This window comes from Dinoponera quadriceps, unplaced genomic scaffold (assembly GCF_001313825.1).
Source record: "Dinoponera quadriceps isolate SergipeBrazil2010 unplaced genomic scaffold, ASM131382v1 scaffold2872, whole genome shotgun sequence".
NCBI lineage: Eukaryota > Metazoa > Arthropoda > Insecta > Hymenoptera > Formicidae > Dinoponera > Dinoponera quadriceps.
In genome coordinates this window covers 695331-713756 of record NW_014556992.1, presented here as the reverse complement: position 1 = coordinate 713756, position 18426 = coordinate 695331, and the positions used below count along the sequence as shown (strand labels likewise).

At 49.7% G+C, this 18426-nt stretch overlaps 1 protein-coding gene across 2 annotated transcripts in view; it reads right to left on the bottom strand.

Annotated features, from left to right (window-relative positions):
- Positions 1-18426, bottom strand: part of LOC106748527 (neurogenic locus Notch protein) — a 256282-nt gene that overhangs the window by 3232 nt on the left and 234624 nt on the right. For both annotated transcript variants that reach the window (XM_014627172.1, XM_014627173.1), the window contains 5 exons: positions 8119-8662; positions 6637-7167; positions 5113-5345; positions 3107-4955; positions 257-2013 (listed from right to left, as the gene is read on the bottom strand). In XM_014627172.1, coding sequence (XP_014482658.1) covers positions 257-2013; positions 3107-4955; positions 5113-5345; positions 6637-7167; positions 8119-8662 — 4914 coding nt within the window. The remainder of the gene's footprint in view (positions 1-256; positions 2014-3106; positions 4956-5112; positions 5346-6636; positions 7168-8118; positions 8663-18426) is intronic.

Sequence of the window (18426 nt, the reverse complement as noted above, 5' to 3'; positions counted from 1 at the left end):
AAAAGGGGGAAAAGTTGATCGATCGATTCTCTTCAAACGGAGGATATTGATAACGCGGGTGTGTTGTGCTTTCAATTATCAAATGAGTTTACAATCGTTCATCAATCGTTAGAACAAGAAGAAACTTTGCGTTATTCATGATTTATTACTTCGCTTGATAGAATAATATCGATCAGAAGCGTGAGCTTATGGACACGTGGTTGCATTTCAAGATGCGCTTCCGAGACGGGGCGAGACTGCGGAAGAGAAGGCTTACCCATGAGAGGACCGTTCGGGATGACGGTGACCATCTGCGGCGACCTCGGCACGTGCTCGTCGAGCAGTCTGACGATGTCGTGATGGAGTCTCTCGCTGGCGACGTCGCGCGGTAACCGATCCATGTGATCGGTGATCTCCCGATTAGCGAACGTGTCGAGGAGCGCTTTGCACGCTTCGAAGCTGCCCTCGCGCGCCGCGAGGAAGAGCGGGGTCTCGTCCTTGTCGTCCTGAGCGTCTCGGTTCGCGCCGTGCACCAGCAGGATATTCACGGCGTCGACGTTGTTGACCGCCGCGGCCCAATGCAGCGCGGTCTTGCCGCTGTTGTCGGCGGCGTTGATGTCGGCGTCGGCGTTGATGAGATCCTCCACCATGCCCTCGGTGGCCAAGCGCGCGGCCAGTATCAGCGGCGTGGTGCCGTCGTGCATGCGCGCGTTCAGGTTCGTCGCTCGGTTGCGCAACAAGATCTGGAAGACGCCCATCGCGTCGGCCGCGACGGCGGAGTGCAGCGGCGTCCTGCCGGTGTTGTCCTGCGAGTTAGCGTCCGCGCCTGCATCCAGCAATCTCTTGGCGGCGTCGGCCCGGGCGAAGCGAGCGGCCAAGTGCAGCGACGTCTCGCCGCTCTTGTCCGTGGTGGCGTTCAGATCGGCACCCTGAGCCACCAGGTCGGCGATCATCGCGGCCGTACCGTCGCTCTCGTCTTCCTCCTCGCCGGTGTCGAGCCCACCGCCGCGCACAGCCGCCACCATCAGCGGCGTCATGCCGCACGGACCGCGCGCGTCCACGTCTTGGTCCGGAGGAGTGAGCACCCCGGCGTCCGGCCGCGGTATCTCGGCGGCGTCCAGGTGTTGCTGCGTCCATCTGCGCGGCTCGCTCTCCTCGTAGTCCGTGATGGCGGTGTGGTCGCTGATGGCGGTGCGCGGTCGTTTCGCCGGCAAGTCGGACTCGTCGTCCGACCAGTGCTGCACCCGGCCGTTACCCACGTCTATGTCCATGCAGTTGATCGACGGTTGCTTGTTGAGATTCCGCATCTCCTGGCCGTCCGGGCCGCGCCGACGTGAGCGGCGACGTTGGCCGCTGCCGCTGCTGGTCCTCAGGAAGCCCTCGGGGAACCATGTCACCCCCACGGCGCGTTTCCGCTGCGCGGTGACGAGCACGCCCACGAGCAGACCGCTCAGCAGCACGATTACCACACCGATGAACACGAACTTGTAGTTGGTGGGGTTCTCGGGGTATTCCGGGGTTGGCCCTCCTATGACGCCTCGCACCTGCTCGATGGGGAAGTTCCGCGACAAGGAGTGCTTCGACGCCGTAGCGGCCAGATACTCGGCCGCTTCGTTCGCCGAGGGGAAGCACACGGCGCCCTGCGTCACCGTGCACTTCCTGTTGTCGATCTCCAGGTAGGCGACCACGCCGTTCAAGTTGGTGTAGATCGTCGCCGGTTGCCCGAAGAAGATGTTGGTGTGATGGCCGAGGTCTCTGTCCCGCCTCCACGGGTATATCATCTCGTTGCCGAGCTCGTCCTGCTTGATGCGCAACGTCGTTCGTAATTCGTGTCCGATGTCCCTCAGGAAGGCCACGACATTGGAGCGGAAGGTGGTCATGTCCATCCGAACGACCACCGATATCACGCCCTCCGCCAAGGATGGCGGTTCCCCGTCACAGTCCAGCCCGTCCCAGTTGCACTCTTCGTTGTTGCAGCCGTAGTCGCAGTGGCCGTTGGCGTAGTGCTTCCTGCAGTACGCGTCGTAGATTGGGCTGCGGAAGTAAATGAGTTTAAATAGGATCCAATACATATTATCCCTATTGCCATCTATTAATAGTAATCAATGTATAGAAACTATAATAAAAAATCAAAGAATAACAACTAAGAACGTAATAGTCAAGGTCTGTCAATAGTTGTAACCTGAAACTTGTTTACTTGTGAGAGACTTTAATTCAGGATTAGACCTCGTTTTCAGTTTGGTTAATTGATCAAACGTTGTATCTGCAGTTCAACTGAAAAACTCACATCTGAATTCTGAATTTAAGGTTGAAAACCTCACATGAGAGACGAGTTTCAAGTAACAATTATTAATACAGATTTAAAAGTTCCTTCAAAGTATAGAAAGAGCTTTAAGTTATTTGCATCTTATATACTTGTAAACTTTTTGACACCGTGAATGCCGCATTAATTTTCGTTGATAGTACGAAAGCTCAATTGAATTAGAAACGTTAAAAATGAACAAATAAATATGATTCGAGTCACACGTATCTTTTATCTGATTTCGTCGACTCTATTTTGAAAACGTCAATCAATCAATATTGTAGTAGATGCAACTAATTATATTTCACGCATAAGCTAATGAGACACGGTAGTATCACCGTGATCTTAACACATTGACAGCCGGCGACCTAAGAGACATTTAAAAAGCCTGAGCGCCGGCCTTATTCGCTTCTTTCTGATCACTGAATAGCCAAAAAAAATATTTAAAACATTATATATTTTCGTAAAATAGTATATTTTACTTGCATATTCGTCACATACAATTTAACGGTAATTAAAAATATAAACAAAATTGAAATTTTTAATTTGTAATTAAAAGAAAAAACATTTTCTCATTTCATGGTGGATTATTACATATATATAACGTAAACAGAAAACAAAAGCTTTAATATTTAAGGCAAGTGTGGTATTTCTCGAAACATTGTCCAAGATGTAAAGGTACCAAGCACACATAAAGTTACTCTCGCTTCTTTTTACCGTCGCAGCTACTCAAGCGACAGACTCAGAAACCCGCGGGGCAATGTGTTAATGTGTATGCTCAATACATCCGTATATCTACGTAATGGATTTCGGCGAAGCACTTACTTGCAAGGCGCGAGTTTCCTCTCGCAGTCTCTGCCGTCATAGAGACACTGGGCGTTGTTGCAGACCTCGTCGCACATATCGTTCATGAAGACGTCCCAGCAGTTGATGGGCGCGGTGCAGTTGCGCCACGGATTGATGCCCAAGGAGCAGTCGTTGCCGTCGAAGTTGCAGGCGTACTTGTTGCACTCTTCGTCACAATGGTTATTCGCAGATTTCTCCTCGCAACGGTTCTCGACGCACTTCTTGCGCTCCTGTTCCAGGTCGAGATCGTACGCGTTGTTGGTGACCTTGGGCACGTTGGCGTTCGGCCTACCGGCCACCCCGCCCCGGTAGTTCGGGTCGTAGATGTCGCAGTTCTTGCCGGTCCATTTGGCCGGGCAGTAACAGGCGTAGTCGCCAATCATGTTCTCGCACATGGCCTCGGGCTGCTGGCACGGGCTGCTCGCGCACTCGTCCACCGCGTCCATCTCGCAATGGGCGCCGGTAGTGCCGGGCGGGCAATAGCACATATAACCCATGCTGGTCTCGGTGATGCGACAGGTGCCGCCGTGGGCGCACGGCTCGGAGTCGCAATACGAACCGGCGAATTCGCAGTTGCCGCCGTGGTAGTCGGGCGGGCAGACGCACGTGTGGCCCGCCTGCTTGGCGACGCAGATGCCGCCGTTCTGGCACGGCGAGCTGTCGCAGAAGTTGACCTTCACCTCGCAGTGGCGACCCATGTAGCCGGGCTTGCAGTTGCAGTGATAGTTGTTGACCAACTGCACGCAGTCCTGGGTGCCGGTCAACGCGCACGGATTCGAGAGGCACTCGTTGATGTCGCCCTCGCACCGGGGCCCGACGAAGCCGGGCGGGCAGTTGCACTCGAAGCCGCCGACTTTGTCGGTGCAGGTGCCGTTGTTGTGGCAGGCACCGATCACGCAGTCGTCCACGTTCACCTCGCATATGAAGCCGAGAGTGCCCGGCGGGCAGGAGCAACTGAAGTTGTTGATCAGGTCGTGGCAAGTGCCGCCGTTCTGGCACGGATTCGGCGTGCAGTCGTCGACGTTGAGCTCGCAGTTCTGCCCTTGGAAGCCCTTCGTGCACTGGCACTGGTACGAGCCGACGAGGTCCCGGCAGGTCGCGCCGTTCTGGCACGGCGCCGAGTCGCACTCGTCGATCTCCTCCTGGCAGTAGGAGCCGGTGTAGCCCTCGATGCAGTGGCAACGGTGGCTATTGCCGATGTCCTCGCAGGTGCCGTTGTTGCAGAGGTTCTTCTCCGGCACGCCTTTCCGTATAGCGGCGTCCTTGCACGAGACCATCTCCACGTCGCACACCTTGCCGGTCCAGCCGGGCGAGCAGTTGCACTGGTACTTGTTCTTGTGCTGCACGCATGTGGCCTGGTTCTCGCACGGATTGTCGGCGCACCAGTCCACGTACTTGTCGCACCGCGTGCCGGTGTAGCCGTAGGGGCAATGGCACGAGTAGTACTGCACGTGATCATGGCAGGTAGCGCCGTTGAGACAGGGCGAGCTGTCGCACTCGTTGATACGGTACTGACAGTTGGAGCCGGTGTAACCGGGCTTGCAGACGCAGGTGTAGTTGTTGATGCCGTCGATGCACTTGCCGCCGTTCATGCAGCTACTGTCGGTGCAGTCCTCGTCGTTGGTCTGACAGTTGATGCCGGAGAAGCCGAGCTGACACTGGCAGGTGTAGGAGTTGACGTATTCCTTGCAGATCGCCCCGTTTTGGCAGGGCTGCGACAGGCACTCGTCCACGTCGATCTCGCAGTGCTTCCCGTTGAAACCGTCCACGCACAGGCAGGTGTAATCGCCGATGCCGTCCAGGCAAGTACCGCCGTTCTGACAGGGAACTGCGGACACACGGGTGTGAAAAGGCGACGTTTAAACGCGTTTAATTTCATCCTCTCTATCGTCCTTGTTGCGCGATGAAACATATTTATCTCTCGAGCATATGTAGCGAAAGAAGAGAATAGAAAAAGAAGACGATGAACCGCAGGCGGTACTCACATGATGCACAGTCATCGGTATTGATGATGCAATCACGGCCCTCGTAGCCCTTCGCGCACACGCAGTGGTAAGAGCCGTTGGTGTTCCGGCAAGTGGCACCGTTTCTGCACGGCGACGTCATCACGCACTCGTCCACGTCCTCGTCGCACAGTCTGCCCGTGTAACCGACCGTGCACGTGCACGCGAAGTCGAGGAAGTTCGACGACGGCGAACACTTCGCACCGTGGAGGCATCTGAAATGACACGCTGGCGTTACCGAGTCGTTCGACTATTCAGACCAGCGCACTGCGGTCGCGAAAAATTAAATGGAGCTGCTCGAGAGCGCCCCTCGTGAACGCGGCTGAACGCGCGACGCTGTTCCGCGAAGTCACGGTGGGAGATTGATGGCCCGAAATCTCAAAGTGCAGCTTTCCCAGATATCAATTTCCACAGTCAGTTTTATCGTATTAAGTGCGGAGCAACGCAACAAAAAAGTGTTCGGTGTGTCCAGGTGAGATTGTTGAACATTTCGTCCGTGACTGGCAATATTAGGTAGATCAGAAACAAATGAGTATTTGAGACAATCAAGTATGCAGATAAAACTGTTGCTGAGATGTGTCGAGACCCAAACATGCAAACCCTTGGAAATGTTCACAGTGAACAAGAACACGCATATGCATCCTTATAATATTCAAAAGATTGATCTGAATTCTTTCACGGTGTTATTTCAGCACGTTGATCGCCGAGACCAAGAATCCAACAGCGCAATCGTACAGCTCTACATTAACGATATTAGGCGGAACAGATAAAATTAATATTCTAAATTTGAAAATTGTAAAGCTGCTGCTGCGCAAAATTGTGTCGAGGTCCACCAAATGCCAGTCTCTGCAAACGCCTGTTATCCACAACGAACTAGAGCGCAATATATGCTGCTATAATTGATCGAAATTTCTTCAAGGTGTAGTTTGAGTATTTTGGTCGCAAGAGTTCATTATTATTCCCTATGCAAGGCGGAAAGTTGTTGAAAGTTTCATTCGCGAATGACAATATTAGGCAGAACAGAAACAAATCAGTGTTTACAATTTGAGACAACACAAGGCGATTCTTGGCGATCATTTGATATGTGTCCCGAGGTTGATAGGGATGGAGTTTATTCTGGTGCATGTACCGTTCGAGTTAAAAAAAATAAACAAAAATTCTGCTTTCCAGCAGGGTATAGCGTGATATCAATTTCAAAACGATTAGCCAGGCCTCAACCACATAATAATAGGAAAAACGCGTCTTGGCACATCTACCAAAGGATCGGCAAAAATCACTGATAAAATCTATAATTGTAAAGCTGCTGTCAACCAGCTGTGTCGTCGAATATGCGAATGCAAGCATTTGAAAACACCAGTTGTCCACAACGAATTAGAACGTCTCGAGGGCAGTACCCAAAAGATTGGTCTGAACTTCTTCGAGGTGTAGTACTTTGAGATTCAACAGCGTAATAGAACACCCTTCGCTCCCGGAGGAACGAAACGCGGAAGGAAGAGGAGACCGTACTTGTTCGGCGAGCAGGGGTCCAGCTTCTCCTCGCAATTCCTGCCGGTGTGAGGCAATTCGCAGACGCATTTGTAGTCGTTGACGAGGTCGATGCACGAGCCACCGTTCTGGCAAGGGTTGTTCGCGCAGTCGTCGATGTTGGTCTCACAGTTGGTGCCGGCGTAACCGGGCAGGCACTTGCAGCTGTAGCCGTTCAGGTGATCGTTGCACGTGCCGCCGTGTTGGCAAGGATTCGAGCCGCACTCGTCGATGTCTGCCTCGCATCGCTTGCCGCCATAGCCCGGCAGGCAATGGCAGATGAACTGGTTCACGCCGTCCTCGCAAGTGCCACCGTGCATGCAAGGATTACTCGCGCACTCGTCCACGTCGCTCAGGCACCTGGCGTCGTAGTAGCCGCGCGGGCATTCGCACCTAAAGCCGTTTATCACGTCGATGCAGTGGCCACCGTTCGCGCACGGATTGCTGGCGCACTCGTTAATGTCGGTCTCGCAGTGCTGGCCGGTGAAGCCGGGCTCGCACTCGCAAGCGTACCTGGAAGACGAGACATCGTATCCACTGAGAACGGAAGGGTGCGTTTGGTGGAACGTTGGCGCGCGAGTCAAGGATTTTGCCAGATTGTGTACGTGTGAGTGTGTCTATGCGATGGTGACCACGCTACTCTACCGCGTCGCTTTTTCGTCCATCCGTGTTCTCCGGTCGCGCCCCGACGCTCCGTCGTGATGGATTCATCAACGAGAGAGAGCTGCGAATCCACCACTGTTTACGTTCGCGTTTACATTCGCGCGCTCATCGACCGCGTATAGTAGGACGCACTCGGCCGTGCAGCCTGTTGTTAATTTTGTACTTCATTTTGTATTGATGGTAATTTTGCCGAATTCTGGGTGGGTCGAAGTAACTGTCTTCCGCATACATCGCTGTGATCGCCTCTTCAGAAATTGCGCATTTCAGTTAAGCGATTCTTTCCTTAACCCATTACCGGTCGGTCGGGGTCCTGCTTCTGGGACACCCTGATTTTTTTATTGAATAAAATCATTTCAGATATAACGTCAAGTTTGATACATCTAATAATGTCCAGTTAAGTCTTCAATCAAAACCGTTACTGAGATTTTCTTTGGGAATCCACAGACTGATTCCTCAGTGAAAAATATTTGGGAAATAATTACGCCCTGAATGGGTTAGGAGGAACGCAAATAGAAACGATCGTAACGGTCGAGTGACCAATCTGCTACGCGATTCCTCAAGGGTACACAGAAAAAAGTGCTGGATTCAAGTAAATAATTACTGCGGCACTCCTTAACAAATTTTGATTTGGATTAAGTAAATTTTACTTGGATCAAGTAAAAATTTGTTGAAGAGTACCGAAGTGTCATCACTTGAATCTAACATTTTTTTTTCTATGTAGCAAAGACGTTGAAGATGGCTTCGGCGATCACCGTACTCGACCATCAACAACTTCACGTGCACCGAGTTCCTCAAGCTTACCCGTTGATACCGTCGATGCATTTGGCGGCGTTTCGGCAGGGGTTGCTGTAACACTCATTCACGTTGACCTCGCAATTGATGCCGGACGTGCCAGGTCGGCAGATGCATTGGTAGCCGTTAATGCGATCCTCGCACACACCGCCGAATTGGCAAGGGTTGCTCGTGCACTCGTCGATCTGCGTCTGGCAGAGTGAGCCGGTGAAGCCGGCGTAGCAGCTGCAGGTGAAGTTGTTCTCGCCGTCGATGCAAATTCCGCTATGGCACGGGTTCGATTGGCAGTCGTTGATGTTGGTCTCGCAGGAAGCGCCGGTGAAACCAGGCGGGCAGTCGCATGTGTACCTCGCGATGCCGTCTTGGCAGATGCCGGCGTTCTTGCACGGCGACGAGGCGCAGTCGTCGATGTTGATCTGGCAGTGGGTGCCGGCGAAGCCGTCCGCGCAGGTACACTTGAACGAGTTGATGAGATCGGTGCAAGCGCCGCCGTTCAAGCACGGCCTCGCCGCACACTCGTCTATGTCGATCTCGCATTGCGTACCGGTGAAGCCTGAAAGAAGGTGAACGTTATTGTAAGCTGCGGGAACTAGTGATGTAAGATTGTTTTATAATATAGCACAGTACTATGTTATAATGTTAAATATCAATATGTAATATCACTGATATATGGTGACAATATCATATGATGATCAATAATAATATTGTATATTGTAATATTATATTTAAAATATAATATATATCAGAAGATAAATAAGTAAATAGTAAAATATGAAAAATATACGGATGGTATCTGGAAGAATCAGTATTACAAAACCCGAACGATTGTACGCTTCGAAAAATAATGATCTGAATAAATTGGATGATTCGTGTAATGCATATATGAAATTTATATGTGCTTTTTATAATTATTGAAAAATAATACGCAAGAATTTTTCGCAAGATCAGATGTCGGGGTGCGAAACATTCATCTCAGCAGGGGGATCATGTTCACGTCAGGGCGTATATAGAGTCGTCACAACTGACGTAATTAGCGTTAATCAGACAGCTATCGATGGACGAAGAGGCCAGAGTACACGATCGACGCTGGACGGAGGAAATATCGCTAATTGCACGTTTGATCGATCGAGCGCTGCTTTTTTCCGCGGTTTTCTTGCCGCGCGAGCGACTCCGGAATGATCCCTCGGCGGGCAATAACCGCATCAATTATCGGGAGTAATTAGGGATGTGGCAGATGGCGATTGTTTCGAAGAAGCCGCCGCCGTTGTTGCTGCGCCGCGCTGTGCTGGTCCAGAGGCCCCCCCCCCTCTCTTCCTCCCTCCCTCGCTCTCTTTTTCTCTCTCGTGTTATAATCTTTCACGAGGAGGACCCATCCCGATCGAGAGGAGACGACGGACCTCGGTTAAATATCGATTACGATGCACATCGGACGCTACGAGGAATCCCGAAAAGATTGCTTTCCGAGAAGCTGAATTATCGAAGATTGAAGTCGCCAAACCCTCGCCGAAGGTAACATTAACGTCGACGTCATTTTTCCGAAGGAATGCGGAATACACAGTACGACGATATCACATTAAATGAAAAAATCGAACGATCGGATTATCTTTAGATCAATAAGATTCTCATTTCGATTGCTCGACGTTTACCTGACAGCTACAAATTAATTCATGTTTTTTTTTTTTAAATCCTTACTAATTTTACGATTTATTGGATGATTCCCGCATCACATCATTTTTAACGATTTTTGATTGTCGTTATTTCTCCGGAAAAATATAAAATGATCGGGTGATCGAGTTATTTCTAAACCCGACAAGACTCATCGCGACTGTAATTTCCCAAATAGCCACAGATTAACTTACGACTTTCCTAAAACCCTTATTAATTTTACGGGTCATTCATCTCGAACGATTGCTTCTCAGTTCCGACGATCTCATATCCACAGGCCTCGTCAGTGAAAAGCATTCCGCCGGTCATAATTATCTCGATTGACCCCGCGTTTACTCCCTCGACCATGAAAATCGCGAATCCGCGTGATGCAGCAAGCGCGGGGTATTCCTGGCGGTTCTCTGCACCAGGTGGCCTTAATGACCATGGATCCTCCCCCCCCCCCTTTTGCCAACATCGCGTTCATAATACGTGCGCTCATTCATACACAAATTCAGCCGAGCGAATGCGCGCGCGGTGTCGCCATTGCGTCGCGCTGTGCAGTGCAAGGAGTCGCAAAGGAACGGAGGAAGACAAGAGGATGAGAGAACCAAGCAGCAGCAGCCGCAATAGCAACCGCAACAGAAGGAATCGAGCGAATGCACGCACGCGACGCGTTCTCGCCGCAGGTGGTCTAATTATGTTGTATTGGAGGATAATCCTGACGAAGCGAGGCAGCCGCTGCTGGAAAATTATTTTCCCTGCACGCGTCCCCGGTGTGCTTCCCTAGCCGTTGCTAGCTAAAGCCCACGGCGAGCCGGCGGCTCGTTTAAATCAACGTAACGAAGCCGTGTATCACGTAAGCCACGTCGTTCGTCAGAAAGAGCAACGAACCGCAACGAACAAATACGCAAAGTAATCTCTTACATACCACCGTGCATCTATAATGCAAAGTATCGCCCGTTAAGAAACATCGTCGAGTTCTGGTATCCTCGACAAAGAGAAGCGATCGAGTAAATTCGAACGGTGAATGTTCGTATATCGCGTCTGCGGTTTTTAGTTACGTAAGAAAGTGGAAAGAGAAGGAATTTGACATAAAAACTATAGTAATTTTCCGCGTCAATCATATTTTTTTGTTGGCCCCTCTCAAGAAAGTAGCAATAGTAGAAAATAACGGCAAGCATACAAGATTATTATCGCTAAAATTATCTCTTTACATTTAATAAAATTATCTTTTTATACAATAACAGTTGTTACAAACAAAAATTATTTTTTGCTATAATTAATTTCACTATGCAATTATGCTCATAAATATAAATGACTTTTTTCTCAGTGTAACTTCTTCGAGGAGCTGTTACGTCAAAATAACGCGAAAATAATAGAAAGAATCGAAATATTTGAATGGAGTGAGCACAATGATCGCTCATCGTTCCTGTTTATGCACTCTCGATCGTCCCTTTTTGTTTCACGGTGCTTTTCACGCGTAAGCTCGGAATGCGAAAAGTGACGAGCGATGGTTTTTAATATTGAATTGATCGATAAGCGGTTTACGCGATGGATATCGAAGGATGATTGTGCGAAGGTAGGTAGAGAGAGAAAGAAAGGAACGAAGGGAGGAGAGAGAGGGAGCCACGTCACGAGGGGTCCCGTCGTCACGTCGCGACGCCTCCTCCGAGCGGAGGAACATCCTCCCGGTCCTCGTCAACCGGATGACGCGCGGATTTTTATCATATTTACATTCAGCCGAGATTTCTTTTTTCTCCGCTCGGCGCGCAGACAATGATGCAGCTAATTCACTTGTGAATGCACGTACGAGGAGGCGGCGGATCTTCCTGGCTTCCTCTCGAATCCTAAAGCCTCCCCTCGACACGTGAATCACGCGCGCGCGATGCGCGGCGATTTATTGTCATGTCGGATGTCGTCGCGATTTTTTTCTCCTTATGTACGTGTCTCTGAGAAATGATAAGCGTGACACAATTGTTCCCGAGGGGAAAGACGAATTTTGCGGATAAGACAACGAACCGCCTCGCAAATCCGTAGGATTCTATATCTCATTATCGTTACGAGAGATTCTTCGCAAACTCGTGGATTACTTTTCGCAACAAAAATCCCCTCGCACACCGACCGGCTTCCTTTTTTTACTTTTTAATTCGGCTCACACGTCGGATCGTGAAATTCATCTGCCAGCGAAGAGAGAATTAAAAGTTGTCAATACAAACACAAACGTGCGTCATACGAAGCCGCTGCACTTAATTCTCAAATGAGTCGCTCGATTCTCCGAACGCAACGCTATTATTATCAACTTCTCCTAGAACATTGCGAAGACATTAATTTGCTCTCGGAAATCGGCCGAAGCTGTCAAGCGATTCCGGACCGGGAGGAGAGCAGATATCCCTCTCTCGCGGGGCAGTCTCTCTTTTTTTCTTAACTCCTTCCATATGCATCGCGTTTGCCACGCGCGTCTGGCTCGGTTCGGGAGCTCTGGTATTATCCTTCGACGAGCGACGTATCCTGCGATAGACGTCCACGCCTCCCGTCTAATGCCCGTAATGCTCACTTGTCAATCCTTTTCGCGGACCAAATGGATAGTTGCCGATTCATAAATATCGCGTTGCGCCATCGATCCGACGCTCTCATGCGAGAGAAACCGGTCGGGTTTGTCGTTTTGTTGCGCGCGAACGAAATACTATTTATTAAAGCCCGCACCTAAAACAACCATTCGCGGCGTATCCATAGGATAATACTCATGCCATCTACGTCCAAAAGTCTTCTTACGTTTTCTTAGAGAAAAAGAATTGAGAAAAACGGTAAATTTCATGCTGTCGTAACAAATAAATAAAGATACAGGGGTCTTTCTTACGTAGTATATCCAATATTTTAAGAGTTCATTTTTTAAGTAACTTATTAACTATGTTATCGTGCGAACTTTTAAGATCATTTTATGAAAAAGGGTTGATTTTTATCAACTCCTAAAATATTGGACAGTCTCTACTCGGGTGACAATGATTTATTTATTTGTTGCGACGGCATTTGAAATTTGCTGTCTTTCTAAGTAATTTCTCTTCGTACGCCGTCAGACAAAAGTAGAATCTTAGAGTGTTTTGCATACGTTACATTTTTAAAATACGGAATTTGATATCTCACAGCAGGCGATCAATGGTGTCGGTACGGGAAACAAAGTTAACGGAGTCTGACAACTTATTCGATCGTGTCAATGCACTTCTGGAGAGACACACGAGTGTATGTACACATTCCGAAGGACGTGAGCTCGAAGAACGCTGCTCGCGAAGTCGAATCACGTCGATACCGAGCGCGAGCGAATCGATCCGGCAACAACAATACACCGGAGGTGGATTTATTTGATTTCTGAATCAGCCGGCGGGATTTGCGTAGGAGAAGCGGATCACGTGTGCCGGGCACGGTGATGAAGATGATGAGTCTCCATCCGACGTGCAACGGAGGGACCTCGCTCGCTCGCTCGTACAGTTCCGACTGCACAGCCCGTTCCATTTGCTGCAATTTCGATAGCGGCCAGGATCTCGGATCGATTCCGGGTTGCGCGCAGACTAGCGGTATCGGGATTGTGGAGCAATGCAAATTTTCCCGGTCGCTGAGAATTCGCCACACGAGTCCTCCGTGACTTCTCGGGAGGGCTCCACTCGCTGTCTTTCTTCTTTCTTCCTCTCTCCTTCCACGACACGCGAGGCGACGCAAACGCGCGTTTCGGCTCTTGTTATAATGAACGAAGGCGGCGAAGTTGAATCGGACGCTAGTTAAAGGCCGCGTATTTTTGTTGCGAATCCCGCCGCGTGAGATCGCCGATCGGTCGCTCGCTCGATCGATCGCAGTACCCAAAGCGCGAGTAGATGAAGGAATAATACAACGTGATTACGGTGAGGAACGGTACCGGCGAAGACAAGGAAGTCCGCATCGTATCGCAATTCCGATCCCGCGCCGAAGCAGAACCCGGGCTGTAATAAAGAGAAGCGGTCCGTTTCGTTTGATCTCTGTGCGCGGAACACGACGACGCGGGATACGAGCGGAGTATCTCTATGTGCACAATTATACGCACACGAGCTCGCCACATTGTCTATTGGAGCGCGAGAGGGAGATTATAACCGATCCGATCGATCTGTATAACGAGCAATTTACGTTTATGTCGCGTCTCTCTCGCGCCCAGCTCCGTTCTGACTTTCGGCTCCCTCATCGGCGGAGCGCAAATTAGCAACGAGCGAACGAAAATGTGTCGGAACGTTACGAAATAAATTCGAGTAAATTTTAAGTTCTCCCATTCTGGGCAAATTTTCTCCAAAGAACAGACTCGATCGGCACACGATCGGCGCGAATCGCGAATTCGAAGTCGAAACACTGCGCTGGGAAATTCACGGAGAAACGCGAATCTCGCGATCGCGTTTTCGTTCTCACGCTTCTCTCTCCGCGCGGCATCGAAATCGCAAATCATCTCGAATCCTTCAAGAACCTCGAATCTTTGCTTTTCGAGCCGAGGTGCTAAGCCCCGTAGCAATCGTCGGCAGCCGCTAATGAACAGTTAATCCATCGTTTCCACGCCAGACAGACAGAGAAGCGCCACACGTGGATATAAGAGGATAGAAAGAGAGAGAGAGAGAGAGAGATATATAAAGAAAGAGAGAGCGGAGAGAGAAACCGATTCGCCGCCGCTTGTAACAGCCGCTCTAACAGAGTGCCGTCGGTGTTGTGCACTCCCACGTTTGGCCAGGCGTGTTCGGATAATTGTAATCTATTGCCTCGCCGCAGTGTTCTCGTACGAGCCTACGCGCATTGATAAACTATGCGAAACCCAACCGCGGTTCAGAGCTCGCTCCCCGATGTTGAACTCCCTTCCCTTCCACCGCCGCGATCTCCTCTCTTTCTCCTCCTTCACCACCTCCTGCCTCTCTCTCTCTCTCTCTCTCTCAATGCGTGTTCCTCCTCCTCGCCTTCAATACACACAATCGAGCGCGTTAATGCTGCCTGACGTATTCGCGAGGAGATATCGCGCCGCGCCGATTCTCTCTTCGTTCCTTTGCAAAATAAAGCGACCGAAGTGCGCTCTGTTAAGCACACGAGCGGGAAGATACGTCTCTTGACTCTTGTTGCAGAGAAATTTGACAGCTGAGTGCAAGCGCACCCGATTATGCACACCGGATGCGCGCGTCCAGTGAACGCACTCGCGTGTGTCCGTGGACCGCGCGCTGCTGCGCGCTTGAAAATGTGCGCATCGAAATGGGCGCACACGTCGGCCGCATCGTGAGAGGGGCGAAGCTCGTTTAAATTAGAAAAGCGATATCTCGTTACGCAGCGTTCGCTCCCCGTGTTCGGTCTCGTTACGGAAAACCAACGGTCGACGTAGAACGTGCGCGATGAAGCTAATCGGAGTTCTATTCGAGAGGCAAGTTGCAAAGTAGACGTGCAACATTGCCTTCGATTTTTTGAATGAATTCCTCAAAGGACTAATATTCATCACAATTTCCTATATTTACAAATGAAGTGTCAAATGAAAAATCTATTTGAATTTTGAATAGTTCAAAGCGTGCGCCATCTTGTTTCCATCGCAACGAGATCTGTCGAATTTTCTTTGGTAACCTTCTCGCACCATTCGTCGTAAAATGAACTTATCATTCTTAAAATTCAATTTCCCTCGTAATAAGTACAGGCGACCTATAAAATTATATTAAAATCAGTTTCTTTCCCCTCTTTTTTATTACGCACGCATCTCTCATTTTCACATGTCTTATCGCGCCTCCGCCCAACATTATCCTCATTCAGGTATTGTTTAATCGCTAAACGCGACGTGACGGCATCACTTTCCCGGTAATCTTTTCGTCCTCACCTGCGAAACTCACGGCACGTATTATTACCGCGGATAACCCGGAGGGACATATCTCCTCTCGCGAGCGCTCCTCGCGCGCGAGAGGATGTAAATTCAAGCTCATTCTCCACGCTGCCAGGGATTCGTGAGAGGATGCGGCGGTTTACCCCCGTAAATGGTCCCTTCATGCGCCAGCGATGATCCACTCCTGGCCCGCGGCGGAAACCAACGCGCCCGTGTAATCTCGCAGGTTCCGAAGGGAACTCTGTATCCTCAGACCTTTTCACGGCGAACACGTCCCACCACCTAAAGCTCCTAATAACGCTCGTCGCGTGATACGATAGCGTGCGCGTCGTACGCTAATTTCGCCGAATCGCGATCATTGTATATTCGGTGTTTAAAGTGAGATCCCCGAAAAAGAGCTGCGACGATTAAAGTCTGAATGATCTGAAATCGACCGTTTTCGCGAACGAATTAGTACGATTTCGACGGATACGTCAAGATATTTGTGCTGAGGAATTAATTAAGAAATAATTAATCTTTTTGATTTGAAGATTTTCGAAGAAAGAAAAAAGTTGCTGGAAAACTTGAATTTTTCTCGCGACTATCTATTTTTTTACGCGAATCGTTCATTGAGGAAGAGAAAAAGGAATAAAGGTAAAAGCGTTTAAAATAAAAATCGAAAAGAAAAAATATATATGTAAGATCTGAAATAGAAAAGAGAATAAATAGTAATACATGGTAATATAATATGATGTACATAAGAGTAAGAGCAGAGAAAAAATAAAGAGAGAAAGGGAAAGACAGGGAGTTTGTTACGGGAAATTTTTCTTAAGCTTTAATGAAACTGACAACGAGAACGGTGAGTTACGAACGGTATCGCGGTTGCGGGCCTCTTTGAGCATCCTACGTGATCATCGCTAAAGCAGATTCGAGGCTGATCGAATCTTGTAAGGATCGCAACTCACCGAGTGAAAAGAGGAGAAAGGAGGGCTCGTTTACACGATCGGCCGCGATCGATCGTAGGAAAACTCTGGTTTGTACCGCTTTGGTGTTTAGTGGTAAATGGACCCCGCTGGCTGGACAAGATCATTTATCGGCGATTTCGTTCGACGCCTCGATCTGTCTATGATAGACGATGAATTTGCGTCGTGAAAGCCACCGCTGTTCTTTAACAGCGCATCACAATGACTTTACATCGATACAAAAGGAGAAGGGAAACGCGAAACAGACTTCTCATTGTCTTATTGATTGATTAATTGTGCAAAAATCGTTTCCTCTTTCGACCACATACAAGAATATCCTCTAAGTTTTAATATATTTCGCGCTCTTCCCGCAACAGTATTCTTTATCCATATTTTTTTAGAACTTCCTTTCCTCCCTACCTTATATTTATTTATTTATTCATCTATTTACGGGATACATTCCTTTGATAAAATGCTTCTAGGATACGAAGAAAAAAATAACATATAAAAGAAGCAAATATAATAATATGCCGATTCAAGATGTGAGCCTGAATTGAGGTAACGGCATTTTGGTAGAAAGGAAGTGACACATGATGCAAATCAGTGGTGTCATTAAGATTATTAGCGAGTGAAGAAAGCCGACTTAATAATATTCACTTTCTCCCCCCAGAGAACCCGTCTTTCTATCCTTCTTCCTTTCTTTCAACTGCCGAGCAATAAGGTATCCCCAAGTTCTCACACTTGGCGGAATTTCACTTCTTTCCGAGGCGGAAACGCGGAGTATGGCCGATAATCGACGGCGAGAGGCAGATTGCATTTGCCCACACGCGTCCGCCAACGATATCGATAACGACAGTCGGAGCCGGAGTTATCGCGGGACGGCTGATCGCGATGGGTCGCGGACGGGTCAATCACGACGGTGGCCGCGCGAGAAGACGAAGGTGAGCGGTCGAGCACCTGCGCTCGGCTGATTTTCGCGATTAACGGTCGCGGCTCGAGCTACCTGGAGTAAGCACTCGCGTTGTTGCTCCCTCTCTCTCCCACCGTCCCTGCCTGCCTGCCTGCCAGAGTCTTCGCTCGCCCTTCCCCGTTCTCGTCGACTTTTCTTCTTGCCCGCCGCTGCCCCGCTCCTCCCGCGATCCTCGCGATGACGTTAATGCGCGACGACGTAATGACGAGTCGCGCGGGCCGAGGACTCGAATCGCTGCCGGCCTGGCTCTGTGTTATTTAGCGAATCGAATGAAAAAGAGGGCCCATCAGGCCCCTCATCAAGGAAATGAGGGGACACCGCAGGATCGAAGTCCTTCCTCTGCGTCACTGCCGCCACCGCCGGCGTCCGGTCTGTCCTCATCTCTCTCCTCGTCCTCCTCCTCCTTCTTCATCGGTAACTCCACCTTCATCGCCTTTATCCGGGTTCCTCGTGGAGGGCGAACTTCGTCGGAAGGAGAGAAAAAGAGTCGCTTTACCACCGGCGCGTAATGCGCCGAAATAAATATAGCTGCTTTACAAATTGTCGGCGCTTAATTGCGCCGCCAATCGGCCGGTTTAACGAGCCTGATAATTACGCCATAGCCGGTTAACGCGGCTGTCGTGTTCTCTTCTCTTTCTCTCTTGCTGCTTCGCGCATGCCGAGGTGGAGTGTGCTCTCCTTAATGCAAAATCCTTAATGCGGAGTCCCATCATGTTCGGTGCGTGCGCGAGGGAACTGTGTTACGCAAAAATCAACCGAGCCACGCTCGACGGGGGTCTCGAATGAATTGAGTTTATAAAACACGAGTGTGGCTAACAGACAGTGCACCGGTCGGTTATGCTGAGAAGTCCCGGGTTCGATTCCCGGCAGAATCAAAAATCTTCATATCCTCTCCGAAGGCAATGGCA